At 38.8% G+C, this 22915-nt stretch overlaps 1 protein-coding gene across 4 annotated transcripts in view; it reads left to right on the forward strand.

Moving 5' to 3' along the window:
- MNS1 (meiosis specific nuclear structural 1) overlaps positions 1-22915 on the forward strand; it is a 174609-nt gene that overhangs the window by 96479 nt on the left and 55215 nt on the right. For all 4 annotated transcript variants that reach the window (XM_005211696.5, XM_024997634.2, XM_005211695.5 and 1 more), the window contains 1 exon segment: positions 17507-17634. In XM_005211696.5, the coding sequence (XP_005211753.1) occupies positions 17507-17634 (128 nt within the window).

Raw genomic sequence — 22915 nt, forward strand, 5'->3', positions numbered from 1 at the left:
TTCTAGATTCCATATGTATGTGTCAGTATATGATATTTATATTTCTCTTTTTGACTTACTTCACTCTGTATAATAGGCTTTAGGTTTGTCTGCCTCATTAGAATTGACTCAAATGTGTTCCTTTTGATGGCTGAGTAATATTCCATTGTATATACGTATCACAGCTTCTTTATCCATTCATCTGTCAGTAGACGTCTAGGTTGATTCTGTGTTTTGTTTATTGTAAATAGTACTGCAATGAACATTGGGGAATATGTCTCTTTTTCAGTTTTGGTTTCTTCAGGGTATATGCCTAGAAATGATATTGCTGGTACATATGGTGGTTTTTGAAAAGTGAAAAGTGAAAGTCGCTCAGTCGTGTCTGACTCTTTGTGACCTCATGGACTGTACATATACAGTCTATGGAATTTTCCAAGCCAGAATACTCGAGTGGGTAGCCTTTCCCTTCTCCAGGGGATCTTCCCAACCCAGGGATCGAACCCATGTCTCCCACATTGCAGGTGGATTCTTTACCAGCTGAGCCACAAGGGAAGCCCAAGAATACTGAAGTGGGTAGCTTGTCCCTTCTCCAGCAGATCCTCCCGACCCAGGAATTGAACTGGGGTCTCCTGCATTGTAGGTGGATTCTTTACCAACTGAGCTATCAGGGAAGCCCTATGGTGGTTTTACCCCTAGTTTTTTAAGGGATCTCCAGACTGTCTTCCATAGTGGCTGTATCAGTTTACATTCCCAACAGCAGTGTAGGAGGGTTCCATTTTCTCCACACCCTCTCCAGCACTTGTTTGTGGATTTTTTTTAGTTGCAATTGTAAATGGGATTGATTCCTTAATTTCTCTTTCTGATTTTTCAGTTGTTAGTATATAGGAATGCAAGTGATTTCTGTGTATTGATTTTGTATCCTGCGACTTTACTAAATTCACTGATTAGTTCCAGTAATTTTCTGGTAGTATCTTTAGGGTTTTCTACATACAGTATCATGTCATGCAAATAGAGTTTTACTTCTTCCTTTCCAATCTGGATTCCTTTTATTTCTTTCTTGTCTCAGATTGCTGTGGCTAGGACTTCCAAAACTGTTGAATAATTGTGGCAAGAGTGGGCATCTTTGTCTTGTTCCTTATCTCAGAAGGAATGCTTTCAGTTTCTTCCCATTGAGAATAATGTTTGCTCTGGGTTTGTTGTATATGGCCTTTATTAGGCTAAGGTAGATTCCTTCTATGTCCATTTTTTGAAGAGTTTTTATCATAAATGGGTGCTGAATTTTGTCAAAAGGTTTTTCTGCTGGAGGTTATCATATGGTTTTTATCTTTTAATTTGTTAATTTGTAAATATGTTTAATATGTTAAACATAACATATATGCAATAATGCATATATTGAAGAATCCTTGCATACCTGGGATAAACCTGACTTGATCATGGTCTATAATCTTTTTAATGTGTTGTTAAATTCTTTTTGCTAGAATTTTGATGAGGATTTTTGCATCTATATTCATCAGTGATATTGGCCTGTACTTTTCTTTTTTCATGATATCTTTGTTTGGTTTTTGTATCAGTGATTGTGGCCTCGTAGAATGAGTTTGGAAGTATTCCTTCCTCTGCAATTTTTGGGAAGAGTTTCAAAAAAAAAAAACATTAGCTGTCGTCTAAATGTTTGATAGAATTCCCCTGTCTGGCCCTGGGCTTTTGTTTTTGGGAGATTTTTAATCACAGTTTCAATTTCAGTGTTTGTAATTGGCTTCTTCATAATTTCTGTTTCCTCCTGGTTCAGTCTTGGAAGCTTGAACATGTTTAAGAATCTCTCCATTTCCTCTAGGTTGTCCCATTTTATTAACATACAGTTGCTCATAGTACTCTCTTACGATCCATTATATTTCTGTGTTGTCTGTTGTAACCTCTCCTTTTTCATTTCTAATCTTGTTGATTTTTCTCCCCTTTTTTCTTGATAGGTCTGGCTAATGGTTTGTCAATTTTGTTTATCTTCTCAAAGAACCAGCTTTTAGTTTTATTAATCTTTACTATCGTTTCCTTCATTTCTTTTTCATTTATTTCTGCTCTGATCTTTATGATTTGTTTCCTTTTGCAACTTTGGGGTTTTTTTTCTTCTTCTTTTTCCAGCTGCTTTAGATGTAGAGTAATCTATTTGATGTTTTTCTTGTTTCTTGAGATAGGATTGTATTGCTATAAACTTCCCTCTTAGAACTGCTTTTGCTGTATCCCATAGGTTTTGGGCCATCCTGTTTTCCGTGTCATTTGTTTCTAGGAATCTTTTGATTTCTCTTCTTATTTTTGGTTAACCTCTTTGTTATTTAGTAGTGTATTGTTTAATCTTCATGTGTTTGTGTTTTTTGCAGTTTTTTTCCCCCTGTAGTTGATATCTAGTCTCATAGCATTATGATCAGAGAAGATGCTTAATATGATTTCAATTTTCTTAAATTTACTGCTGCTTGATTTGTGGCTCAAGATGTGGTCTGTCCTAGAGAATGTTCCATGTGCATTTGAGAAGAAAATGTATTCTTCTGCATTTGGATGGAAAGTCCTGAAGATAGCAATTAGGTCCATTTGGTCTAATATTTCATTTAAGGTTTGTATTTCCATATTGATTTTCTGTTTTGATGCTCTGTCTATTGGTGAAAGTAGGGTGTTAAAGTACCCTACTGTTATTGTGTTACTGTTGATTTCCCCTCGTATTTTTGTTAGTATTTGCCTTATATTGAGGTGCTCCTGTTGGATGCATAAATATTTAAAATTATTATGTCTTCTTCTTGGATTGATCCCTTGATCATTATGTAGTATCCTTCTTTATTGCTCATAATATTCTTTATTTTAAAGTCTACTTCGTCTGAAATAAGAATTGCCACTCCAGCTTCTTTTTGATTTCCGTTTGCATGGAATATCTTTTTCCATCCTTTTACTTTCAGTCTGTGTGTGTCTGTAGGTCTGAAGTGGGTCTCTTGTAGGCAGCAAATATATGGGTCTTGTTTTTATATCCATTCAACCAGTCTGTATCTTTTGGTTGGTGCATTTAATCTGTTTACGTTTAAAGTAATTATTCATATATATGTTCCTGTTGGCATTTCTTAATTGTTTTGGGTTTGTTTTTGTAGGTCTTTCCTTTCTCTTGTGTTTGCTGCCTATATAAGTCCCTTTAGTATTTGTTGTAAAGCTGGTTGGTGGTACTAAATTCTTAATTTTTGCTTGTCTGTGAAGCTTTAGGTTTCTCCATCCATTTTGAGTGAGATCCTTGCTGGGTAGAATATCTTGGTTGTAGATCTTTTTTCTTGCAGTACTTTAAATATATCCTGCTGTTCCCTTCTGGCCTGCAGAGTTTCTGCTAAAAGATCTCCTGTTAATTGTATGGGTTTTCCATTGTATGTTACTTGTTTCTTTCCTTTGCTGCTTTTAAAATTCTTTCTTTGTGTTTAATCTCTGTTAGCTTGATTAGTATGTGTCTCAATATGTCTCTCCTTAGGTTTATTCTGTTAAAGGACTCTGCACATCTTGGACTTGATTGACTGTTTCCTTTCCCATGGTGGGGAAGTTTTCACCCATAATCTCTTCAAAAATGTTCTCAGTTCCTTTCTCTTTGTCTTCTTCTGGGACCCGTATAACTCAAATGTTGGTGTGTTTAATATTGTCCCAAAGGTCTCTTGAGTCTATCCTCAGTTTCTTTTTGTTCCTTGTCCTTTATTCTATTCTTCAGCAGTATTTCCACCATTCTCTTTTACAGCTCACTTATCTGTTCTTCTGCCTCAGTTATTGTACTATTGATTCCTTCTAGAGTATTTTTAATTTCAATAATTGTGCTATTCATCTCTGTTTACTTATTCTTTATTTCTTCTATGTACTTGGTAATTGTATTAATTGTGTTGATGGTTTCTTTTATTTTCTTCATTCTACTTTCAAAGCTTGGAACATCTTTACTCTCATTATTCTGAATTCTTTTTCAGGTAGTTTGCTTATTTCCTCTTCGTTTATTTGGTCTTGTGAGTTTCTACCTTGTTCCTTCATTTGTGCTATATTTCTCTTTTTATTTATTTGTTTACTTTCTAACTTACTCAGTTTGAGGTCTCCTTTCCCCAACTTTTAGGGTTATATTCCTTCTGCCCTTGGTTTTTGCCCTCAGAGGGAAAGGTTGCTTCAGTGGTTTGTGTGGACTTCTTTTTAGACGTTATTTGTACCCGTGTTCTAGTGGGAGGAGGTGAGTTTTTTTTCCTTAGATGGGCAGGGCTGTATGAGGTATATTTCGGAGTGTCTGTGGGACTCTGTATGCTGGGGATTGTTTTTGTGTTTTTGTCTTGCTTGTTGTGTGGGTAAAGTGTCCTGCAGAGGATGCTGCCAACAGCTACGTGATACCAGACTTTGTGTCCAGGTGTTGAAGTGCTCAGTAATTAATACCCTTGGGGTTAGGAGTTCTCTGGCAGTCTGGACCCAGTGCTGTCACCTCAATGGTTCAGGTGTGATCTTACAGGGGATCCCTACGTTTTTTGTCATAGTATTAAAAGGGGTTAAAGCAAACACACCAAAACAAAAAGCAAAACATGACATGAAATGAAAGATAGATGGTCAGTACAATATCAGACATGTAATTACAAAAATAATGGAGCATTTACACACTCTTACACACACAGAGATAAATAGCCAAAGTATTCTAAAGAAAAGAGAGTACAGGAGATTGACTTTGTGAACAAAGGAAACCAAAAGTGATATCAGCCAATTAAAAGTAGAGCTCACTAACACTCAGTCCAGAAAACTGGAGCCTGAGCAGAGTGCCAACTGGGGAATGTAGCAAAGAGAATACAACAATTTAACTTACATGGTGAAAAAAGAAAGACTGAAGGAAAAAAAGAGAAAGAGAAAAGGAATGGATGGAAGAGGAAGTTAAAAAACAGAAAAGCAAAGATAAATAGACGTATGTGAAAAAGATTTATATATATTCAGGAATAGCTACAGCAGGTAAAGAACAATAAGAAAAACAGAACTAAGACAAAGTAAAAAAAAATCACAAAAGAAGGAAAAAAATCTTAAAAAATTTTTTTAACAAGAGAAAAATTCCACAGCACCACAAAAGGCTAACATAAAGATAGAAATATGTAGGAGAAATAAACAATGTGACTTTAAAGGACAAAAAAAAAAAAAGAAAATTCTCAAGTTCATAGTTCTTAGTTGTGGAGTGTGCCCCTGTGGATGGGGTTGAATTAGTGTCCTGTGGTGGTTTCCTGGTTAGGGGGACTTGTGCCTGTGTTCTGGTTGATGGAGCTGGATCTCATCTCTCTGCAGGGCAGCAGAGTGTCTAGTAGTTGGTTTTGGGGTGTCTGTGGATTCAGTATGACGTTGGACAGCCCTCCTGGCTTTGGCAGTGTTAGACATGTCTGTTTCTGCAGCCATGTCGAAGTGGCCCTCAGCATATCCTCACTGCTGCCAGGCCCCTACTTGTCCCTTTAATTTTTGCTGAAGCTTCTGTACCCTGGTCCTGCCCTGCACTGCAGGCTGATGCTTGCTAGGCAGGGGCTTGCATGGCGTTTTTCTCAGCTCTCCAAACCTGCGTTCTGCATCGCAGAGACTTGTGTGGGTTTCTTTCCACACCCTGAGCCCGCCCTCTGCACCTCGGGACTTGTGAGCCCTTCTGTGGCACCCCGGGCCAACCCTCTGCACCTCGAGGTTTGTGTGCGCTTCTCTTGGCACCTTGGACCCACGTTATGTGCCGCGGGACTTCTGTGAACTTCTTGGTTCCCTGAGTCTGTCGTCTGGTTGGGGCCAGGGTCTGTGAGCTGCTTATGGGCTGAGAAATGCAGCTTCTCTGAATTCTGCCCTCTAGGTCCCCCACTTTGCCCAGCTCTCCAAGATTCTGCAGTTCCCCCTTGGTCCAGCCTGTGAGGGAGCTTCCCAGTGCATGGAAACTCTTCCTCCTTGACGACCCCTCCCTTCCTGGGGACACAAGCTCCCATCTTGAAGTTCTCCATCTCTTCCGTTTTTATGTCTTTGTTCTCTGTTCTACCTCATTCCAGGGAAGTTAGCTTGCCCCCTTCCCCCCAGAGGCCTCGGGTCAAGAGGTTGTTTTGTAGTTGTTCCCGATCTTAATGAGTTTTTGATGTATCTCTGGGGAGGCTGGCAATCTCCCTGTCTTACTCCTCCTGCCATCTTCTTCTGCTCTCTGAGATTCATTTAAGTTGTTGGATGTGTCAGTAGTTTACTCATTATTAAGTAGTGGTATATGGTATGGATGTGCTAGTTGATTTCTTTTAAAATTTGCATATTATAAAATTCATTCTGTACAGTTCTGTAGATGTGCAGTTCTGTGGATTTTGGCAAATGGATAATTGCTGGTTCCACCATTACAATGTCATACAAAGCATTCCTTTCCATTCCTTTCCTTCATGCTTCCCCTTTATAGTCAACCACTCACACCCACCCAGTCCCCATGCTTCCCCTTTGTAGTCAACCACTCACACCCACCCAGTCCCTGGAAACCATTGATTTCTTTTTTGTCCAATAGATTTATCTTTTCCATACTAACATATAAATGCAATTATGTAATATGTCACTTTTTGGGTCTGACTTCTTTCACTTAGCCAAACAAATTTAAGATTTTGTGTTGTTTCATGAATCACTCATTTTGATTGGTGAATGGTATAATCGTGTTCTGGCTTCCCAAGTGACACAGTGGTAAAGAATTCACCTGCTAGTGAAGGAGATGCAAGAAATGTGGGTTTGATCCCTGGGTCAGGGAGATCCTCTGGAGTACAAGTGGCAACCCACTCCAGTATTTTTACCTGGAGAACCCAATGGACAGAGGAGCCTGGTGGGCTACAGTCCATGGGGTCGTAAAGAATTGGAAATGACTGAGCAACTGACCCATATAAGCCTCTGATAGTATTGTGTTATATGGATGTACCACAGTTTGTTTGTCCATTCACAGGTTAAAGTTGTTTGAGTTGTTTCCCGCTTTGGGCTAATATGAATAAAACTGAATATAAATTTTGTATGAACATAAATTTTCATTTCTCTTGGATAGATACCTGAGAGTAGGATGGTTGGATCAAATGGTATATGTTAGTTTCATTTTATAAGGAACTGCCAAATCGTTTCCCAGAGTTACTGCTCTACTTTGTTTGTCCTTAAGTAATGTATAAGAATTCCATTTGCTTTGTGTCCTCACCAGTATTTGTTGTTGCTTTTTGTTCATTGAAATTTTTATTGAGATGATAGATTTATATATTCATATAGATAATTACAGATTCATATGCAGTTATAAGAAATAATATAGAAAGATCATATGTATCCTGTACCCAGTTTCTCCCAGTGGTACATCTTGGAAAAGTATAATACAATATGACAAGCAAGATATCAACAATGAAGCTGTATGCTAGTCTCGTTCAGATTTCCCAAGTTTTACTTTGTGTGTGTGGGTTTAGTTCTATACAGTTCATAACGTGTCGTCATCATTGTTCAGTTGCCAAGTCCTGTCTGACTCCTTGACTGCCATGAACTGCATCATGTCAGGCTGCCCTGTCCTTCACTATCTCCCAGAGTTTGCTCAAACTCATATCCATTGAGGTAGTGATGCCATCCAACCATCTCGTCTTCTGAGAGATGAGATTACTCCTCCACCATCTTCTTCCACTCTCTGAGGTGCATTTAAGTTGTTGGATGTGTCAGTAGTTTACTCCTTATTATTAAGTAGTAGTATATGGTATGGATGTGCTAGTTGATTTCTTTTTAAATTTATATACTATAAAATTCATTCTTTACAGTTTTGTGGATGTGCAGGAACTGCACCTCCTTCTCCTCTTGCCCTCAATCTTTCCCAGCATTAGGGTCTTTTCCAGTGAGTCAGATCTTTGCATCAGGTGGACAAAGTATTGGAGTTTTAACTTCAGCATCATTCCTTCCAATGAATTGTCAGGGTTGATTTCCTTTAGGATTGACTGGTTTGATCTCCTTGCTGTCCAAGGGACTCTCAAGACTCTTCTCCAGCACCACAGTTTGAAAGCATCAATTCTTCAGTATTCAGCCTTCTTTGTAGTCCAACTCACATCCATATATGACTACTGGAAAAAGTATAGCTCTATATAGACCTTTGTTGACAAAGTGATGTCCCTGCTTTTTAATACACTATCTAGGTTTGTCATAGCTTTTCTTCCAAGAAAGAGTGTCTTAATTTCTTGGCTGCAGTCACTGTCTGTGTTGATTTTGGAGCCCAAGAAATTAAATGACACTGTTTCCACATTTTCCCCATATGTTTGCCATGAAGTGATAGGACCGGATGCTGTGATATTACTTTTTTGAATGTTGAGTTTTAAGCCAGCTTTTTCACTTGCCTCTTTCACCTTTATCACCTTTCACCTTTAGTTCCTCTTCACTTTCTGCCCGGAGAAGGCAATGGCACCCCACTCCAGTACTTTTGCCTAGAAAATCCCATGGACAGAGGAGCCTGGTAGGCTGCAGTCCATGGGGTCGCTAAGAGTCGGACACGATTGAGCGACTTCACTTTCACTTTTCACTTTCATGCATTGGAGAAGGAAATGGCAACCCACTCCAGTGTTCTTGCCTGGAGAATCCCAGGGACGGGAAGCCTGGTGGGCTGCCGTCTATGGGGTCGCACAGAGTCGGACACGACTGAAGTGACTTAGCAGCAGCAGCAGCACTTTCTGCCATTAAAGTGGTATCATCTGCATGTCTGAGGTTGTTGATATTTCTCCTGTCAGTCTTGGTTCCAGCTTGTGATTCATCCAGCCCAGCATTTCACATGTTTTTACTCTGCATATAAGTTAAATAAGAAGGGTGACAGTATACAGCCTTGACATACTCCTTTCCCAATTTTGAACCAGTCCATTGTTCCATGTCCAGTTCTCCAGGATGTCTGGCTCTAGGTGAGTGAATACACCATTGTGGTTATCTGGGTCATTAAGAGCTTTTTGTGTGCAGTTCTTCTGTGTATTCTTGCCACCGCTTTTTAATCTCTTCTGCTTCTGTTAGGTTCTTTCCATTTTTGTCCTTATTGTGCCTACCTTTATATGAAAGTTTCCTTTGGTATTTCCAATTTTCTTAAAAAGATCTCTAGTCTTTCCCATTCTGTTGTTTTCCTCTTTTTCTTTGCCGTTACTCACTTAAGAAGGCTTTCTTATCTCTCCTTGCTAGTCTTTGGAACTCTACATTCTCTTGGGAATATTTTTCCTTTTCTCCTTTGCCTTTTGCTTCTCTTCTTTTCTGAACTATTTGTAAGGCCTCCTCAGACTTTGCCTTCTTGCATTTCTTTTTCTTGGAGATGGTTTTGGTCACCACCTCCTGTACAATGTTATGAACCTCCGTCCATAGTTCTTCAAGCACTATGTCTGCCAGATCTAGTCCCTTGAATCTATTCATCACCTCCACTGTATAATCATAAGGAATTTGATTTAGATCATATTTGAATGCCCTAGTATTTTTTCCTACTTTCTTAAATTTGAGCCTGAATTTTTCAATAAGGAGCTGATGATCTAAACCACAGTCAGCTCCAGGTCTTGTTTTTGCTGTCTGAATAGAGCTTCTCCATTTTGACTGCAAAGAATATAATCAATCTGATTTTGGTACCATCTGGTGATGTCCATGTGTAAAGTCATCTCTTGTGTTGTTGGAAGAGAGTGTTTGTGACCAGTGCATTCTTTTGGTAAAACTTGGTTAGCCTTTGCCCTGCTTCATTTTGTACTCCAAGGTCAAACTTGCTTGTTAGTCCAGGTATCCTTTGACTTCTTACTTTTGTATTCCAGTCCCCTATGATGAAAAGGACATCTTTTTTTGGTGTTAGTTCTAGGAGGTCTTGTAGGTCTTCTCAGAACCATTCAACTTCATCTTCTTCAGCATAGACTTGAATTACTGTGATGTCGAATGGTTTGCCTTGAAAATGAGCAGAGATCAGTCTGTCAGTTTTGAAATTGTACCCAAGTACTGCATTTCAGACTCATTTGTTGATTATGAGGGCTACTCCATTCCTTCTCAGGGAGTCTTGCCCACAGTAGTAGATATAATAGTCATCTGAATTAAATTCTCCCATTCCTGTTCATTTTAGTTCACTGATTCATGAAATATTGATGTTCACTCTTGCTATCTCCTGTTTGACCACATCCAATTTTGATTCATGAACCTAACATTCTAGATTCCTATGCAATATTGTTCTTTACAGCATCGGACTTGGCTTTTATCACCAGATACAACCACAATTGGGTGTTATTTCTCACTCAGCCCCTTCATTCTTTCTGTAGCTATTTCTCTGCTCTTCCCCAGTGGTATATTGGACACCTACTGACCTGGGAGGTTCATCTTTCGGTGTTACATCTTTTTGCCTTTTCATCTCTTCTTGGGGTTCTCAAGGCAAGAATACTGTAGTTTGCCATTCCCTTCTCCAGTGGACCACGTTTCATCAGGCCCTACCTAACAGGGACATACCCTTCAGCTGCTCAGTGTAGCTGGATGACGTGCCTGGTGCCCTGGCTGTCCCACTGATAATCTTCGTTGAGCGTTTAAACCTTCACTGGCTGTCGGGTGTCAGTCAGTGTGCAGCCAGGGATCAAGGAAAAGGCCCTGCTGTTGTGGCTTGGAAGTGGGTCTGGGGAAGGCTGGAGCCGACGTTGGCGGATACCCAGGAGCAGAGAGCACCCCAGCCTCACTGCTGCTGCTGTCAGCTGCGGAGCCAATTCTCCACTCAGGAGTCTTTGGCTAACAAAAGCATTCCATGATCACAGGGATCCCATATTACGTCCTTTTATAAGCATACCCATATCTTTCTTGTCTGGCCCTATCTCATCCCTAAGTCTAATAATCACTAATATGTTCTCTATTTCTATAATTTTGTCACTTACGGAATGTTCAATGTTCAATTCATCAGTAAACAGACAAAAAAAATTAATGAGGAAGGAATTTCAATAGCCATTACTCCAAAGAATATATATAAATAAACAATATCCCAAAAAACTGTGCTCAGCATCATTAGTCATTAGGGAGATGCAAATGAAAACCACAATGAGATACCACTTGAGACCCATGAGGACTGCTACATTTGGGGGAGAAGAGGAAAAAAAGTGTTGGAGCTCTTGTACATTTTGGATGGAAATGTGAAATGGTATAGTGACTTGCACAGCAGTTTGGTAGTTACTTAAAGAGTTAAACATAGTTACTCTATTACATAGCAGTTCCACTCCTAAGCATATGATCAGGATAATTGAAAATCTATGTCCACACAAAAACTTTTACACAGATGTTCATATTGCAGCATTATTCATGATAGCCAGATAAGTGGAAACAATCCAAATACTCATCAGTTTGTGAATGGATAAATAAGATATGTTGTGTCTATACAGCACAGTAGTATACGACCATAAAAAGGTATGCATTACTGATATGTGCTATAGCATGGGTAACCTTGAAGCATTACGCTAAATGAAAGAAGCCAAACACAGAGAGGCCATGTAATGCATGTGACCAAAAGTGGCTCAGTTGTGTCCAACTTTTTGTGACCCCATGGACTAAACAGTCCATGGAATTCTCCAGGCTAGAATACTGGAGTGGGTAGCCTTTCCCTTTTCCAAGGGATCTTCCCAACTCAGGGATTGAACCCAGGTCTCCCGCACTGCAGGCAGATTCTTTACCAGCTGAGCCACAAGAGAAGCCCCATGTATTGAGTGATTTCATTTAAATATCTAGAATAGGCAAATTCCCACAGCTATAAAATAGATTAATGGTTGAGGGGTAAAGGGAATGATGATTGCTAACAGCTGTGAGGTTTCTTTTGTGGGGTGATAAAAATGTTCTGTAATGTTAAAAGCTTACATCTACCCAAAAACCTGCATGTGGATGTTTATGGCAGCTTTGTTTATACTGGCCAAAACCTGTAAGCAACCGAGATGTCCTTCAGTAGGTGAATGAAGAAATAATCCAGAAAATAGAATATTATTCAGTGCTAAAAGAAATGAGCTATCAAGTCATGGAAAGACATGGAAAAATCTTAAATGTGTATTAATAAGTGAAAGAAGCCAATCTGAAAAGGCATATGATTTCAACAATATGACATTCTGAAAAACATTAAACAATGAAGATAGTAAAGATTAGTGGTTGCCAGGAGTTTTGAGGAGTGAGGGATGAGTAAGCAGAGCATAGAGGATTTTAAGGGTGGTGGAATTCTGTATGATACTGTAATGGTAGATACATATCATTGTACATTTGTTCAAACCCGTAGAATATATAACATCCAAACTGAACTGTAAGGTAAACTGAACCCTGGGTGATGATGTGTCAGTGTGGGTTTATTGATTGTAGCAAATCTCCCCGCTGGTGTGGAATGTTGATCGTGAGGGGGACTGTGCATGTGTGTGGGAATAGTGTACATGGGAACTCTGTTCTCAATTTTGCTGTGAACTCAGTACTGCTCCAAATAATAGTCTATCTTTAAAAAGTTCTGAAACTAGCCAGTGGTTTTGGATGTGCAACACTGTGAATATACTAAAAACCTGCTGAGTTGTGAATTGTGAAATACAAATTGAATGCTATGTGAATTATGTTTCAGCCTTAAAATAGAGCATGTTCCAAGAACATTATATAAATAGAATCAAACAGTATGCTACCTTTTGAGATTGGATTTTTTTCACTCAGCAAAATTTCTAGAGGTTTAGCCAGATTGTAGCTTCTATTAATGCTCATTCCTCTTTGTTGCTGAGCAGTGTTCCATAGTATGGATATACCACAGTTTATTTGACCTTCACCTGTTAAAGAATGTCTGGGTATTTTCAATTGGCTATTTTGAATAAATCTGCTATAAACATTTTGGGTATAGGTTTTTAAATAAACATGTGTTCTCATTTCTCTGGGATAAATGCTTAAGAATACAGCTGTTGAGTTGTAATTGCATGTTAGCTTTATAGCAAACTGTAAAGCTGTTTTTCAGAGTGACTGTACCATTTTACATTACCACCCAGCAATGTGTGAATTATGTAGGTTCTCACCAGTGTTTGGTTTTGTTACGACTTTTCATTTTAGCTGCTATTCCAGTATGTATGTAGTGATAAATCATTGTTTTAAATTGAACTTCCTGATGTTTAATGATATTGAACATCTTTTTATGTGCTTGTCATGCCGTACTCAGTTGCTCAGTTATGTCTGACTCTTTTACAACCCCATGGACTGTAGCCCACCAGCCTCTTCTGTCCATGGGATTTCCCAGGCAGGAATAGTAGAGTAGGTTGCCATTTCCCTGTCCAGGGGATCTTCCTAACCCAGGTATTAAACCCAAGTTTCCTGCATTGGTAGGCAGGTTCTTTACCACTGAGCCACCAGGAAACCCCTTTTATGTGTTTATTCTTTCCTAAATATAGCATTTAATCAAGGCTCTAGATCTTTCAACCATTTTATAGGAAATACGAAAAAGAAACAAGATAAGTGATATCTTGGGGAAGCAATTGGTCAAATTCAGAATGTGGGGCATCCTGTGGGTCATATGTCGTAATTTCTACAAGTCCGTGCCTTTTTAGGGGGAGTAGGGTGGAGGGGGGAGGAACTGTGTGAGGAGACTTAAAAAATGAAAGAGACTTAAGATAAATAGTAACTAGATACAGTATGTGGGTTGGCTTGGATTTTGATTTGAACAAACCCAAAAAATAAATAAACAGAAAAAGGATCTTTGAGACAATTGGGGAAACCTGAGTATGGACAAGTTATTAGGCCTTTCTAAAGAATTATTATTAGGGTGAGGAGATACCCCTCGTCCAAGGTAAGCAGCAATGGCTGTGCTTTGCTGGAGCAGCCGTGAAGAGATACGCCACACCCAAGGTAAGAGAAACCCAAGTAAGACGGTAGGTGTTGCAAGAGGGCATCAGAGGGCAAACACACTGAAACCATACTCACAGAAAACTAGTCAATCTAATCACGCTAGGACCACAGCCTTGTCTAACTCAATGAAACTAAGCCATGCCCGTGGGGCAACCCAAGATGGGCGGGTCATGGTGGAGAGATCTGACAGAATGTGGTCCACTGGAGAAGGGAATTCTTCAGTATTCTTGCCTTGAGAACCCCATGAACAGTATGAAAAGGCAAAATGATAGGATACTGAAAGAGGAACTCCCCAGGTCAGTAGGTGCCCAATATGCTATTGGAGATCAGTGGAGAAATAACTCCAGAAAGAATGAAGGGATGGAGCCAAAGCAAAAAGAATACCCAGCTGTGGATGTGACTGGTGATAGAAGCAAGGTCCAATGCTGTAAAGAGCAATATTGCATAGGAACCTGGAATGTCAGATCCATGAATCAGGGCAAATTGGAAGTGGTCAAACAAGAGATGGCAAGAGTGAATGTTGACATTCTAGGAATCAGCGAACTCAAATGGACTGGAATGGGTGAATTTAACTCAGATGCGGGCAGGAATCCCTCAGAAGAAATGGAGTAGCCATCATGGTCAACAAAAGAGTCTGAAATGCAGTACTTGGATGCAATCTCAAAAACAACAGAATGATCTCTGTTTGTTTCCAAGGCAAACCATTCAATATCACAGTAATCCAAGTCTATGCCCCAACCAGTAACACTGAAGAAGCTGAAGTTGAACGGTTCTATGAAGACCTACAAGACCTTTTAGAACTAACACCCCCAAAAGATGTCCTTTTCATTATAGGGGACTGGAATGCAAAAGTAGGAAGTCAAGAAACACCTGGAGTAACAGGCAAATTTGGCCTTGGAATATGGAATAAAGCAGGGCAAAGACTAATAGAGTTTGGCCAAGAAAATGCACTGGTCATAGCAAACACCCTCTTCCAACAACACAAGAGAAGACTCTACACTTGGACATCACCAGATGGTCAACACCGAAATCAGATTGATTATATTCTTTGCAGCCAAAGATGGAGAAGCTCTATACAGTCAGCAAAAGCAAGACCAGGAGCTGACTGTGGCTCAGACCATGAACTCCTTATTGCCAGATTCAGACTTAAATTGAAGAAAGTAGAGAAAACCATTAGACCATTCAGGTATGACCTAAATCAAATCCCTAACGATTATACAGTGGAAGTGAGAAATAGATTTAAGGGCCTAGATCTGATAGACAGAGTGCCTGATGAACTATGGAATGAGGTTCATGACATGGTACAGGAGATAGGGATCAAGACCATCCCCATGGAAAACAAATGCAAAAAAGCAAAATGGCTGTCTGGGGAGGCCTTACAAATAGCTGTGAAAAGGAGAGAGATGAAAGGCAAAGGAGAAAAGGAAAGATATAAGCCATTTGAATGCAGAGTTCCAAAGAATAGCAAGAAGAGATAAGAAAGCCTTCAGCGATCAATGCAAAGAAATAGAGGAAATCAACGGAATGGAAAGACTAGAGATCTCTTAAGAAAATAAGAGATACCAAAGGAACATTTCATGTAAAGATAGGCTCGATAAAGGACAGAAATGGTATGGACCTAACAGAAGCAGAAGATATTAAGAAGAGATGGCAAGAATACACAGAAGAACTGTACAAAAAAGGTCTTCACGAACCACATAATCACGATGGTGTGATCACTGACCTAGAGCCAGACATCCTGGAATGTGAGTCAAGTGGGCCTTGGAAAGCATCACTACGAACAAAGTTAGTGGAGATGATGGAATTCCAGTGGAGCTATTTCAAATCCTGAAAGATGATGCTGTGAAAGTGCTGTACTCAATATGCCAGCAAATTTGGAAAACTCAGCAGTGGCCACAGGACTGGAAAAGGTCAGTTTTCATTCCAATCCTAAAAAAAGGCAATGCCAAAGAATGCTCAAACTACAGCACAATTGCACTCATCTCACACGCTAGTAAAGTAATGCTCAAAATTCTCCAAGCCAGGCTTCCGCATGTGTGAACCGTGAACTTCCTGATGTTCAAGCTGGTTTTAGAAAAGGCAGAGGAACCAGAGATCAAATTGCCAACATCTGCTGGATCATGGAAAAAGCAAGAGAGTTCCAGAAAAGCATCTATTTCTGCTTTATTGACTATGCCAAAGCCTTTGACTGTGTGGATCACCATAAACTGTGGAAAATTCTGAAAGAGATGGGAATACCAGACCACCTGGTCTGCCTCTTGAGAAATTTGTATGCAGGTCAGGAAGCAAAAGGTAGAACTGGACATGGAACAACAGACTGGTTCTAAATAGGAAAAGGAGTACATCAAGGCTGTATATTGTCACCCTGTTTATTTAACTTCTGTGCAGAGTACATCATGAGAAACGCTGGACTGGAAGAAACACAAGCTGGAATCAAGATTGCTGGGAGAAATATCAATAACCTCAGATATGCAGATGACACCACCCTTATGGCAGAAAGTGAAGAGGAACTCAAAAGCCTCTTGATGAAGGTGAAAGTGGAGAGTGAAAAAGTTGGCTTAAATCTCAACATTCAGAAAATGAAGATCATGGCATCTGGTCCCATCACTTCATGGGAAATAGATGGGGAAACAGTGGAAACAGTGTCAGATTTTATTTTTCTGGGCTCCAAAATCACTGCAGATGGTGACTGCAGCCATGAAATTAAAGGATGCTTACTCCTTGGAAGGAAAGTTATGACCAACCTAGATAGCATATTCAAAAGCAGAGACATTATTTTTGCCAACAAAGGTTTGTCTAGTCAAGGCTATGGTTTTTCCAGTGGTCATGTATGGATGTGAGAGTTGGACTGTGAGGAAGGCTGAACGCCGAAGAATGGATGCTTTTGAACTGTGGTGTTGGAGAAGACTCTTGAGAGTCCCTTGGACTGCAAGGAGATCCAACCTGTCCATTCTGAAGGAGATCAGCCCTGGGATTTCTTTGGAAGGAATGATGCTAAAGCTGAAACTCCAGTACTTGGCCACCTCATGGGAAGAGTTGACTCATTGGAAAAGACTCTGATGCTGGGAGGGATTGGGGGCAGAAGGAGAAGGGGACGACAGAGGATGAGATGGCTGGATGGCATCACTGACTCGATGGACGTGAGTCTGAGTGAACTCCAGGAGTTGGTGATGGACAGGGAGGCCTGGCGTGCTGCGATTCATGGGGTCGCAAAGAGTTGGACACGAGTGAGCGACTGATCTGATCTGATCTGAAAGAATTATTGTTAATTTATTTCAGTTTGCTAATGGTATGGTTATGTAAGAAGAAATTCTTGTCAAAGATCAATATTGAACTATTTACAAAGCAATGATATATCTAGAATTTGTTTTTGAATACTCTGGCCAAAATAAAAAAATGCAGAAAAAAGTAGGAGTGGAGTAGAAGAGTAGGGAAACAAGATTGGGAAAATATTGATAATTGTTGAAGATGAGTGATGGCTTCCTGAGGGCGTGTTTCAATAGTCTTCTTTTCGTGTTTGATGTTTGGAATTTTCCATGACAAAATGTTCAGAAAAATTACTTATGGAAATAATGTTTTGTATTTTAAAATAAAATGTGAATAGTTGACTCTTCAGAAGGCACTTGTAGTTTTCTACTATAAAACAAATTCAGCCTTTATGAAAAAATATCTGATTTTGGAGGACAAATGACTAAAGTTTTGTTTTTTTGTTTAGGCAGAAGAAAACAAAAGATTGAGGGAGCTCCAGCTTGCACAAGAAGAAAAATTGGCTACGGAACTGGCAAAACTAAAACGTGAAAGTCTAAAGGATGAAAAGTTGAGGCAACAAGTAAGAGAAAACAGGTATCTTGACTTCCAAAACCTTTATTTATTTTGTCTTTAAGTTTTATGTAATGCTTATCACCTAAGAGTGAAATTTCTTTCTTTATGTCATTGTATTTAGTTAATATTTTGACTGGAAATACTTACTGCTTTAAATCCTACATATATGTGTATGTGTGTGTGTGTGTATATACACATATATATATTCATTTGAGAAAAGAGGCCATATTCATAGAAATAAAGTGATAATATTTGAGGTGAAAATTAATATCAATTCCCTCTTCTCTTTTCTCTAAAGATAATTTTTTAAATGACCTCTTTAAAAAAAAAATAGACTTGTGAATCTAACTCTTAAGAGAAATCTTAGGTGATGCCTAATTTAGTTTTATGCCCCTACATAAATTTCCTACAGTATTTCTGGAAGATGGCTGGTCATCTGTGGTTCAGCATGTCTAGTGACTATAATAGAAACTTTCTTTTTCATTCAGCTCTTTGAATACTCCTTTTTCCTCTGTTTTTTCAAAGTCAATTTCCCGGTAGTTGTCTTAGTTCTGTTATCTGACTGAAAAAGAAATAGAGTTCTTTAGGACATCCTTTCCTATTCCCAGGTGGTTCAGTGGTAAAGAATCTGCCTGCCAAGCAGGAGACCTATGTTTGATCCCTGGGTTGGAAAGATTCCCTGGAGAAGGGACCAGCTACCCACTCCAGTATTCTGGCCTGGAAAATTCCTTGAACTATATAGTCCATGGGGTTGCCAAGAGTCAGGCACGACTGAGGGACTTTCACTTTCACTTCACTTTCACTTAGATATTTATGAATTCACTAAACATTTCCTTCTATAAGTTAAATATCCTTCATTCTTTCATCTGTTCCTTAGATAACATGACTTCAAGCTTCTTCCCCATCCTGATTATCTTCTGTAGATGTGACTTAGACTTTTAATGTTCCTTAACAAAATATTGGGGGCTTTCCTGATAGCTCAGCAGTAAAGAATCCACCTGCCAATGCAGGAGACACGGGTTCGATCCCTGCGTCAGGAAGATCCACTGAAGGAGAACATGGCAACCCATTCCGGTATTCTTGCCTAGAAAATCCCATGGACAGAGATGCCTGCCAGACCATAGGGGCACAAAGAGTCAGATGCAACTGAGCACACACGATCAAAATACTGCTCCCACAATTCTGTGTAATACTCTAGGGTGTTGTTCAGTACCCCTAATAGTGAGACTGTTAACCACATTGTTCTGGAATATGTTCCTTAATGTTGCCTAAGATTACTTTTCAGTGGCAGCCTATCACACTGTTGATTAAAACTGAGGCTAACTAAATGCCCATGCTGTACTTACATAGTTGAATATATTTGGAATTTACTTTGATAGTAGTCACATTTTGTCTTGACTGAACAAGGCTTCTGTAGAATACTATATGACCCATGGATGAGCTTCAGAGGTTTTGAACTTCTTTAAATTACATGTAAATATATTTGGCAAATACACCCATGTGTATTTTTCTGTGTCCACAACTTCTATCAAATTCTCTAGAAATTACTATTCTAAAAAAAAAAAAATTAAAATGACTGCCAGTGTCTTCATAGTGTTCTAGTCTCAAGCTGTCTTTTTTGATCCTAATTCTCCAATCATTGTTAGTTATTATGATACTTTTATGTTATCTGAAGATGAAGTAAATGTTCCGTTATTTCATGGCTTTAACTCATTGATAATAAGAATTAAATGCAGGAGCTTTGTAGTAGTTGCAAACTACTTGATTCAGATAGATGCTCCCTCTGAGAACAGACTATCTGGAGAAGGTATAACAATAAGACACGGGAGAGGAAGGAAACCAGAACAGTGAGCCTGGCATTTGTAGCTACATTTCTTCTGGAAGTTTTTGCAGGTGGCACAAGTATGGCTAAAAATTAAGTGAAAAAAAAAAGAAAAAAGAAAAAAAAAAATAAAAGTTAAGTGAAGGTGAGCTTGACCAGTAAGCATATAGCAAGGTGGTCAACGTCATTTTACGTGATACGTGCTTGAGAATTTTCTACTTTAGTGTATGTTTTACTTTAATAATCCAGAAGCTAATTAGATTTTACTGGATAGATACAGATGAAGAGATACTATGTGAGCAGATCAGTTGAACATATCCAGAATAAGCATAGAGAAACAAAAGGATAGAAGAATACAAAAGAAAGCTTAAAAGGGATAAGGGCTGTGCTGGCAAGTTCTACCAGATGTATAATTTTAGTTCTGGTAGTAGAAATGAATGAGGATGATGCAGAAATGCAATATTCAAAGAGATATAGGCTGCGAATTTCCAAAAATAGTAAAAGACATAAAGTCACAGGTTAAGACATAATAAATAATTAAAAACATATTTATGCTTGTTCTAGTCAAACTTTCAAAATCTAACAATGGAGAAAAATCATAAAAATGTACAAAAGTAACCACACAAAAAAGACTGTTGCCGTCAAGGGAACAATAGTAAGAAGTCTGACTGAACTTTGAGCAGCAATGTTAGAAGATGAAAGACAGTGGATTTAAAGGGCCGAAAGAAAATAAGAGCCCATTTAGAATTCTATATATTGTGGAAATTTTCTTCAAATGTAAGACAAAAGTCATTTGTTGAGTATTCTTTCAAATAGAGTATATGTCTTCTCAGCATGGTAAAATAGTGACTGACACGGAGAGCGGGCCATTTTCCGATCAGTGTACTCCTGTGCAGATTGGCAGGTCTAAATTCAAGGAGTGTTTGCTTTAGTCCTTGAAACGTAGCTGAAATAATTGAAAATCATCTCAATCATGATTAGGCTCTTTTCACTTAATTTTTAAAACCCAGGGCAGATTTTTAAGAATCATTGAAATTTATTTTGAAAAGTTCAAGTTCAGAAGTCATGAGACTTTTATTTTGAACACATGATTTTGTTTAATTCAAAAAGATATTTATAAGTTTAATTTTTTCACAGCTTGTAACTAGAATTGAGAAACTGTCTAGTTTTAAAAATCCCTTTTTAATTACACCGTTAGTCAATAATTACAATTAGTAACAATTGTTTAGTTATTAGAATTAATTGTATAATTATGACTGAAATTTATAGTTATTAAATAATGGGTAACTATAGATTATATAGTTAACCTATAGCTTCATGAAAACAAAAACAAGTACCTTGTTTATAACTTGTATTAGTTCAGCAAAAACTAGCTCAAAGAAGAGTCAGAGACAGCCTTTCCTTGTTAAATGTACAGCCAATTCCTTGCCAATGCCAGTATGATTATAGTCCAGACTGATAATCAAGATGTTAATTATAATAAACAAAGATGAGATGGATTTTAAAAATAACATTTTTAGTCAAACAAAGCAGAGACTTGATTACTGATAACCCTGCATTAAAGGAAATACTAGTAGTTGTTCTGGAAGTAGAAGAATAGTCTCAACATTAATTTCAGAACCTCTGGGAGGCAAATGTGTAGTAACTCCAGGTGAAATTTGAATGTGTTAATCATTTATTGGAATAATTGGATTTGGAATTTAAAATATATGAAGAGTTAAAAACGTTGCTGTTGGTCATTCACTGTTGTGTCTACTCTGAACTGCAGACACAGTGAATATCCTTGCTGTCCAAGGGACTCTCAAGAGTATTCTCTAGCACCATAGTTTGAAAGCATCAATTCTTTGGTGCTCAGCCAGCTTTATGGTCCAGCTCTCACATCGGTACATGACTACTGGAAAAAACAAAGCTTTGCCTATATGGACCTCTGTTGGCAAAGTGATTGATGTCTGTGCTTTTTAGTACACTGTCAAGGTTTGTCATAGATTTTCTCCCAAGAGCAAGACTCTTTGTGTTTTCAGTCTCCATCCACATTGATTTTGGAGCCCCCCAAAATAAAGTCTGTCACTGTTCCATTTTTTTCCCCATCTATTTGCCATGATGTGATGGTATAAGATGCTGTGATCTTAGTTTTTTGATTGTTGAGTTTTAAGCCAGCTTTTTCACTCTCCTCTTTCACCTTCAACAAGAGGCTCTTTAGTTACTCTCTACTTTCTGCCATTAAGTGGTATAATCTACATACCTGAGATTGTTGGTATTTCTCCTGGCAATCTTGATTCCAGCTTGTGAGTCTTCCAGTCCAACATTTAGTTACAATGTACTCTGCATATAAGTTAAGCAGGGTGACAATATACAGCCGACATACTCCTTTCCCAATTTGGAACCAGTCCGTTGTTCCATGTCCAGTTCTGTCTATTGCTTCTTGTCCTGATACAGGTTTCTCAGGAAGCAGGTAATGTGGTCTGGTATTCCAGTCTCTTCAAGAGTATCCCACAGTCTGTTGTGATCCACACAGTCAAAGGCTTTAGTGTAGTCAATGAAGCAGAAGTAGATTTTTTTTGGAATTCCCTTGTTTTTTTTCTGTTATCCATCATATTTTGGTCATTTGATTTCTGGTTCCTCTGCCTTTTCTAAATCCAGCTTGTGCATGTGGAAGTTCTTGGTTCACATACTGCTGAAGCCTAGCTTGAAGGATTTTGAGTATTATTTTGCTGGCATGTGAAATGAGTACAGTTGTGTAGTAATTTGAACATTCTTTGGATTTGCCTTTCTTTGGGATTGGAATGAAAACTGACCTTTTCCAGTCCTGTGGCCACTGCTGAGTTTTCCTAATTTGCTGACATATTGAGTGCAGCACTTTCACAGCATCATCTTTTAGGATTTGAAATAGCTCAACTGGAATTCCATCACCTTCACTAGCTTTGTTCATAGTGATGCTTCCTAAGGCCCACTTGACTTCACACTCCAGGATGTCTGGCTCTAGATGAATGATCACCCCATGGTGGTTACCTGGTCATTAAGAGCTTTTTTGTACAGTTCTTCTGTGTATTCTTGCCACCTGTTCTTAATATCTTCTGCTTCTACTAGGTCCTTGCTGGTTTTGTCCTTTACTGTGCCTGTCTTTGCATGAAATGTTCCCTTGGTAGTTCCAGTTTTCTTAAAAAGATCTCTAGTCTTTCCCATTCTGTTGTTTTTCTCCACTTCTTTGCATTGATCGCTGAAGAAGGCTTTCTTATCTCTCCTTGCTATTCTCTGGAATTCTGCATTCACTTGGGAATATCTTTCCCTTTATCCTTTGCCTTTTGTTTCTCTTCTTTTCTCAGCTATTTGTAAGGCCTCCTCTGACAATCACTTTGCCTTCTTGCATTTCTTTTTCTTGGAGATGGTTTTGGTCACCACCTCCTGTACAATGTTATGAACCTCCATCCATAGTTCTTCAGGCACACTGTCTACCTGATCTAGTTCTTTGAATCTATTTGT

This window comes from Bos taurus, chromosome 10, assembly GCF_002263795.3.
Source record: "Bos taurus isolate L1 Dominette 01449 registration number 42190680 breed Hereford chromosome 10, ARS-UCD2.0, whole genome shotgun sequence".
Taxonomy (NCBI): Eukaryota; Metazoa; Chordata; class Mammalia; order Artiodactyla; family Bovidae; genus Bos; species Bos taurus.